Below are 8,554 nucleotides of genomic sequence, written 5' to 3'. Positions count from 1 at the left end.
TGTCCATCGGCAGTGGGCACAACTTCACCAGAGGGCGAGTGAAGGTGTCATCCGCTGTCCTCACCGTCGCGACCCGAGCTTAGAAACTTAGAAATTTGCGGCATCGACCGCCTCGGGAATGGTGGGAGAGGGGTGAGACCATGGCCAAAGTTCAAGACTCGAAGAAATAGGAAAAAAAGGGGGGGGGAGAAAAATACATTTTTTAATGGAGCACTTTTGTGGTCTTTCTCCATGGTCCGCGCTTTTTGACAATAGGGTATATAAGTCGTGCAAATTCAGAGGTCCCCAGTACCCGCGATTCGGGATAGGTTTCAACTCGGGCTCCCGCGAAAGTGCCAGTGAGGTGCAGTAAAGTGTCAGTGAAGTGCAGTGAAGGTACGGGAAGCGTACGCAAAAAAAAAACAAAAGTGCAGACAAGACAGCGCTTCGAAGGAATATCAGTGCTGCGAGCGCGCAAGAGGAAAATAGTTGGAGGACGCGCGCAAGAGGAGGACGTGCATCGAGAGTGCGTCGCGATGTCGAGAGTGCGGGAAAGGCGCGCGCGCTCGCCGAGATTCAGCGAGAGCAGCACGGAATCCGAAGATTCGGACGTTGTGTACGAAGCGAGCGGTGGCCGGAAGGCGACGTCGCCTCCGCCGCCGAGTCGGCCCACGAAGAGTCCGACGACGGGCAGGGCGTTCATCCGTGGATACGGGCCCTGTCCCCCGTGACACTAAGCGTCAAAGACGTGGACAACTTTAAGAAATACGAAAGAACGTCGGACTTTGACTCATACGTAGTGTCGTGTTTAACCATGGAACCGTTTCGATGCAACACCGTGTGCAAGGTCGACACGAAACCGTCGAGAATCTTTGTATGCAAGAACACAAAGCTGACGTGTTATTACACGAAGAGGAACTTTAGACCCATGCGCGAATCCAATTTTAAAGCGTGCGACGAATTGAACGTGAGGTCGACGTTCTACGAAACGCAGATCGCGACTGTCGATTCGAAACCTCTGTTCATGTTGTTCCAAATCGACCGAGAATCTTAGTTCTTCGACGCCATTCCCGAAGATGAACATTTGCGAGTAGCGGTGAGCACGTTCGTGAGAGTAATCATAGCGCGAGCTGCTCGAAAACTCCCGGACGATTGTGAAACCGCGCGCGCTGGGATTAAATACTTGGTGGCCGACGTAGATCGTACTTACAATATATTCGAGGCAGATTTCCAAGTATTTGCCGAGTTGTTGACCAAGAGCATGAGCAAAAGGAACATCCGAGACAAGTGCGGGATAAACTTCTTAAGGTTCTATCAATTCGAGCACGGCCTCTGATTAGCGAGATACAAGGCGGAAAGCATCTTTATTGTTTCGCTGAAGGAAAATTACCCGCACGTGGACGTCATTCAGGTTCATATCGCCGACGTCGTATGATCGCGAGACGACGCGGCGATCGTCGTAAAACTGACGGGGAGCCAGCGCGATTCTTTGCAAAGTGTAAACGCCAACTCGATAAAGTTGGGACCGCGCATAGGCAGATACCGCGTGGGATTTCTGCACGACTACGGCTACTTCGATTGCCATCAGTCGCCGCGGCAGAATCGAGTCATCACGTTCTCACAGGCATACTGTTCGGCAGCCAAGATGGCGCGAGCTGCCGACTCTGGACTCGTCGCGGCGTATACGTTGTGCCGCGGATTCCGCGACGGCGGTCGCGAATTCGACCCGGTAAGAGCAAACCTCATACAATATCTGTGCGATTTGGACAACTACACGGACAAATACGTGGTGAAGGATTAAGCCCTCCGTATCGAAGAGGTACTGACGTTCGACAAGAGACGCATAGATGGAACGATGACAGAGGCGATGCTTCAAAATCGCGTGTTCCAAAGTGATCGAATATGCTCCACCACCCAGATATTGTCGGAAAGAGGCGTCATAATCCAGTTGAACAATTGGAAGAGACACGTCGATCGTTGCGTGTCTCTCGACCGTGACATTCTCGGTCAACTCGAGTCGTGCAGCTACGACGAATATAACATCGACCCGTGGGTATCGCCGTCCTGGATAGTGTTTGGAATACACGCCGACTATCGGTTGACCTATTTCGTGCACGGTGCGGCGCGGGTGCATAATTACGAGATAACCCGTGCAATGATGACCCGCGGAACGAAGGGCAACTCGGTCGACAGAAGAATAGTGGTCCTTAAACCGACCATCGATCCCCGAGTCATCAATGTGTATCCGTTATTTTCTTCTCACATCAAGGTGATACATATGCAACCGATCAAACATCAGTGGCTCGTCATAACCGCCACGGAGAATAGAGCGTTTAACGAAGACGGAACGCCAAGCAAAGTCATCGACGAGCTTCAAATAAAATACTTAATGGCGTCCTACGCATCGTGGGCGTACACCCAGATTATAAAAGGGAACGACGACGAAAAAAATAAAAGAGAATTGGTCGAAAAGTTCTTTGTCAGCGACACCGACGCTTTTACCCTCGACACATTCGTCCGTCAGTTGACGAAAATCAAGAGGAAGGACAGATACTTGACCACAGCGTCGAAAAGTACGTTCATGGCGAACGACATAGCCCGAGAAATGGTGCGACCGACTAACTCGTCGTTCGCAAAAATCGTCCGGATGACGATGCGCGTCGTTGACGAAGACGCGTTCATAAATGTGCTTACCGACTACGTTATGAGTCACGTCCAACTGTTCCCAACGAATATAATGAAAGGCCGGGAACAATATTACGGCTGGGAAAGAGTCGTCGATTACCGAGACGAAACGACAAGATTGACGCTTTACCGTTTGGAAAACGCGGTTATCACCGCTCGTACCGGCAAGAAAAAGCGTAGCGGCCGTCGCAAATTTAAGTCCGCAGCACCGAGACTATCGACGGTTCGAGAAGAATCTGAGCCAGAAAAGCCAGAGCCCGAAACGGAGAGATCGGCCTCGACGTCTCGCGTCGAGAAGCGCCGTACAAGGAGGTTAATTCTACCGAGCGAAGACGAAAACGAAGACGACGCCGCCGCTGCCACCGACGCCACCGTCGTTCTAACATCGCCGCCACGACCATCCTCGCCGCAGCCATCGACATCTGGATTGGGAACGTCAGGATCGGCAGGATCGACGCCACAGACGAGACTGAGATTCGCGTGAATGTCTTTGAAAGACAAGTCTTTAACGCCCGTGACGACTATTGCTTCACCGTCGGCATCGATGCCACCACCACCACCGTCGACATTGAGAAGGTCGGCCCGATTATCCGGGCGTGAATCGGCCGCCGTCCAAAGCGACGTCAGCACGGCGAGTAACAAACCGAAGAAAAAAATGCGAATGAAGGTGTCCCATTTTATCGAAGCGATGGACATCGCCTTGATCAACCACGGATTACAAACGTGCTCCGTGAACAACTTGACGACGTGGACATGCCTCAAGGAGATACGTCCGGATTTATTCGCAGCGTTCACACCGTCGCAAATGAGATATCGCCTTAAGCAACTCAACGCGGGAATCCACAAAGCCCAATTCGGCGAAACGTACGAACAACAGTTGTCGCTGATTCGCGATTTGGTCAAGGTCCAAGGAGTGCGATAGTATGTATATACTCGTTGAAAAAAACAAAACAACAAAAAAAATATAAACAGAAAATAACAAAAAAAATATAAAAAAAAAGCAAAGAGAAAAGGCCATGTACATAGTAGTTATATAGTCAGTGTAAATAGAGGCCAATTTAGAATTTAAGCATCCCCCAACATTCCCCTTTCCTATTCCAACTTCCCTTTCCTAGAGACGCCGTCACGGCCCGGGTGTAATTCTATGATCCGCCCTTGTCTCCACTGTAAGGAAGGGGCGTTCTCGTTTTTTAATAGGACCAACGTGTCCTTTTTTACCGCGGGCGCCACCTTTAACCACTTTGGTCGCTCCTGGAGGGTGTGCAGATACTCGTCATGCCACCGCTTTCAGAACTGTTGGTGCATGTGCTGCACCAGTTGCCATCGATCGAGCCTACCTATTGGCACCGGTTGTAGATTCGGATATGGGACGGCTACGAGGGGTTCCAAAGTGAGGAAGTGCCCCGGGGAGAGCACCCCGAGGTCGTTAGGATCGGAGCTAGTGGGGCATAGGGGCCTAAAATTCAGGATGGCTTCGACTTGTGTTATGAATGTGCCAAACTCCTCCACGGTGAGGATCTGCGCTCCTACGACGCGTTTCAAGTGAGTCTTCATGGACTTGACCCTCGCTTCCCAGAAACCACCGAAATGTGGCGCCGAGGGGGCATTAAACGTCCACTGAATTCTTTCTCTCTCTGAGACGGCCTGCATGCAGTGAACGAACTCTCGGTGAGCTCCAACAAAATTGGTGCCGCAGTCGCTGTATATCCACGAGCAGCAGCCGCGCCTAGCGATGAAGCGTCTCAGAGCTGACAGAAACGATTCGGTAGATAGAGAAAACGCGAGTTCTAGGTGAACTGCTTTTGCGGCGAAACAGACAAAAAGGCCCACATAGGCCTTGAACGGAGTTGCTCCGCGTGAACGACGATTATAAACTGGGAATGGCCCAGCATAGTCGATCCCAGTGATTGAAAAGGGCTTGGCCTGGCGTACTCGGTCTAGGGGCAGATCCGCCATGGGCAGTTGCACAGTGCGTGGATTCGCCCTGAAACACTGATAGCAGCGCGATAGGCAGCGTTTTATGGCCTGATGGACCCCCAGAATCCAGAAGTTTCGTGACAAGAGATAATGTAACGCTCGACGTCCCGGAGCAAATGTAGGCGGTGGGTGCGCTCTACTATAAGTTCCGTGAGTCGATGTCGGCTAGGCAGCAATGCTGGATGCTTAGTTTCGTATGAGATGGCGGAATGACTCAGTATGCCGCCCACCCTGAGGACTCCGCGAGCGTCCAAGAAGGGGGCGAGCTTTCGCAGAAGTTTGGAGCAACTCTGATTGCGTCTTAATCTACTAATATCCTCTGCAAAACAACGAGATTGAACAAATTTGACGAGATATAATAAAGTCGAATGAAATTCGATTTGATCCACGGCGAGAGTGAGCATGTTTGGTCTAGTTCTATTAACGAATCGGAGACAATATGCGAACACCCTGATGAGTTTGTCTAACGACAAAAAGCGGTCGAGAAGCGAATCGACAACCGTAATAAAATTTACGCCATCGGTAGGATTCATGGAGACGAAGGCGCAAGAATTTTTTTCCTCCTCGGGAAGATCCTCAACTTCCAATGTCGTTTCTTGAGTGGGTTCGAATTCGACGAGCCATACAGGGCCGGTCTACCACAGCGGGTGATCAACTAGTTCCTAGGAAAACAAGCCCCTTGAGCAACAATCAGCGGGGTTAGATTTGGTATCGACATGTTTCCAGCAAGAGATATCTGTGTTGGACTGGATGCGGGCCACACGATTACGTACGAACGTTTTCCAGCGGTGCGGAGCTGAGCGTATCCAAGCAAAGACGACTTCAGCATCCGACCAAGCGTACGTATCGTTGATAACAACCTTGGGCCGGAGAATTTTTCCGACGTACTCTAACAAGTCTGAAAGCAAAACAGCCGCGCTAAGTTCGAGTCTCTCGGCAATGTGATGGCCTTGAGCGGGGCCACCTTTGATTTGGCGCTAAGCATACGGATCACTACACCACTCTCGGCGACGATTCTAATATATACAACGGCTCCGTAGCCCTGCTCGCTCGCGTCACAAAATCCGTGGATTTCTCGCTTGACTACGTTATCTACGACCGCGATAGTACGAGGTACGCGAATGGAGGCTGACGCGGAGAGCTCCGACTTGTATCTTTCCCATCTAGAACATATCTCCAGAGGAGGCCTGTCATTCCACTTCAGTTTAAGCATCCAGAGTCGCTGGATTAGTCGCTTAGCTGCAAACGTAAGCGGTGTCAAGAACCCCAATGGATCGAAAATGCGAGCTAGTTCAGAGAGAATGGTGCGTTTGGTGCAGTCTCTGTCCAACGGGTTGACCTGAAAGCCAAAGCTGTCCGTTTGAGGATACCAACAAAGCCCAAGAACCTTAAGAAACTGATTTTTAGGCGATTCAAAGGATAGTAACGACTGACTACAGAGTTCCAGATCCAAATCCGGATTCGCATCCCGGAACGAGGAGTCACTAAAATCATGCAGAGTACTGACGTCGTTGCTCCCGTCCTCCTCTAAAGGCCTCACAAGGCCGGACGGGACGCTTTGATCCTAATCACTCTTAACCGAAAAACCTCAGGTTTGAAATCTCGTTATGATTGCTGCGATAATTCATATACTGATTTTTTACCGCGCGGCTACGGCAGTTACGAAGTGAACGATGTGAGATGCTAAATATTCGCGTTAAATGTACATATGTGTGCGGGCAATCGCTGTTTCTTTTCATTGCGCGTATCTTTAGCCGGTTATGGCATTGCTCATTCTTTTCGAATTATTATTTGCGGTATTACGTGCAGTTACTCGTCTGTGTGATGTGTTCGACATGTTTTTTCTCACGATATGATATTCGCGTTGTGAACTACAAATTCGCATACAAGTGACCCGGTATTTTTCTTTTGCGTACGTGCGTTGTTTCTCTTCGACATTGTGGCTTTGTTTCTATGCGAACGAACATGAGTTAATTTTCCCTTACAAATGTTTCGCGTTTTTGCCCGGCGTTGTTCTCTTCATAATCTATTTACCGCATTATTTACGTGTTTACTGTTAATGATAATTCTATTCTTACCGAGATTCTTTGCGTAAGTCGTCGAGAAGATTGTGAACAGATAGTAGATTTACTACGAACAAGATATCCGCAAAATTCATATGAACAGCACCAAATTTGCGAGATTACCACATGGCTTTGCGTTCAGCCGTTGCATGATTATTGCGATGTGACGAACAGCACGAGGCTGTGTGGGAGATTATGTGGTTACGAACAGCACGAAGCTGTGTGGGAGATTACGTGGTTACGAACAGCACGAGGCTGTGTGGGAGATTGCGTGGTTACGAACAGCACGAGGCTGTGTGGGAGATTGCGTTGTGACGAACAGCTCGAGACTGTATGGGAGATTTCGACGGACTGTTGATACACTTCTGAGATTACCGCGACATTACTCTGATCTGATAACCGCGACTGTTGACTTACGTTACTCTGTTGATACCCGCGACTGTTTCATACACCGCTTCTGAGATTACCGCTATTCCCTTGCTAACCGCTCAGCTCAACGAGATCAACTGCGCGCTAGACATCCTTGCGCCATTCATCTTTGCGTTCTACGTTCCTGTGATCTGCGCGCTAGACATCTTTGCTCTGCGCGCCATTCATCCTTGCGTTCTACGTTCCTGTGATCTGCGCGCTAGACATCCTTGATCTGCGTGCCATTCATCCTTGCGTTCTACGTTCCTGTCATTCTTGCGATTTACCTTGTCAACTGTTGACATTCTTGATTTCTATTCTTACTCGGCGCAACACGAATCAGATAACATCATACAACATTTTCATCAGCTAAAACCGACGGGTGGCTACTGTCCCACTTTCTGAGTTCGAAGCCTGCAGTTTTAAGCAAGGCTTGTAGCTGCCGCTAAAGCTCACGGGCTTTCTCCTCTGACTCGACGCTCGCCACCACATCGTCGACGTAAACACTCTCTTCCAAGACAGCCGCGGCCAACGGGCAGCTTATTTTGCCTTCAGCCGCTAACTTCAATAAGCAAGCAATTGCTGGGAGAGCATGTCAATCCAAAGATGACGGTCAACAAAAGGTAGTCCGAGATCGGGTCGTTCTCTAAGAAACGTCACAAGATTCGCTGGTAGTCACACTGACCGAGTTCGACCAAGATTTGAAGGAACATCTGCTTGACGTCCGCGGTGAGCGCCACGAGGCTGATCCGGAATCTCAATAATATCTCAAGTATATCTGACTGTAGCTTAGGAGCGGATCGCAGCATTTGATTCAGCGAGACGCCGTTCAGATCCTTAGCCGATGCGTTAAACACGACACGTAATTTCGTAGTTGTGCTATATGATTTGAATACTCCAGATGGGGTAGGTAGAAGACAGGTCCGTCCACTGGGAACGGCTGCTTAATCAATCTCATATAACCATTATCCAAATAATTTTGCATTAATTTACTATAATTTATTTTAAATTTTGCATCCAATTTGAAGCGACGATCAAGTGCGCGAAGTCTGTTCAAAAGCGGGAGAGATTCATTGGCGCACAGTACAATTGCGCACGTTGCAATTGCACACAGTACTATTGGACACATAAAGTCGCGCACCGTACAATTGCGCACCGTACAATCGCGCACAGCACAATCGCGCACCGTACAATCGCGCACCGTACAATTGCGCACCGTACAATTGCGCACCGTACAATTGCGCACCGTACAATCGCGCACTTTATGTTGTAAAGCGAGTTCCACGCTTTCAATCACGGGGGGTGCCGAAGGCCCCCCCTCGCACCGCCTCGTCTGTGTGTGTGTGTGTGTGTGTGTGTGTGTCCACGCGAAACGAGGTGCCACATGGGTTCATGACGCGCTTTACAACTTAGCATGTACTTTAAGTTGTAAAGCGAGTTCC

At 49.7% G+C, this 8,554-nt stretch overlaps 1 protein-coding gene across 1 annotated transcript; it reads right to left on the bottom strand.

The window, feature by feature from the left end:
- Positions 1–3,951: 3,951 nt before the first annotated feature.
- On the bottom strand, positions 3,952–4,620 carry LOC112462385. The gene has a single exon (XM_025028129.1). The coding sequence runs from the start codon at positions 4,618–4,620 to the stop codon at positions 3,952–3,954; it is 669 nt and encodes a 222-aa protein (XP_024883897.1).
- Between the last annotated feature and the right edge of the window lie 3,934 nt (positions 4,621–8,554).

This window comes from Temnothorax curvispinosus, unplaced genomic scaffold, assembly GCF_003070985.1.
Source record: "Temnothorax curvispinosus isolate PA1 unplaced genomic scaffold, ASM307098v1 QBEX01012338.1, whole genome shotgun sequence".
NCBI lineage: Eukaryota > Metazoa > Arthropoda > Insecta > Hymenoptera > Formicidae > Temnothorax > Temnothorax curvispinosus.
The sequence above is the reverse complement of the archived record's forward strand: the minus strand, read 5'-3'. Positions and strand labels throughout refer to the sequence as shown.

Excerpts from the sequence above, each read along its gene's own strand:
- LOC112462385 (XM_025028129.1), bottom strand. The coding sequence starts at position 4,620 with ATGGCGGATCTGCCCCTAGACCGAGTACGCCAGGCCAAGCCCTTTTCA.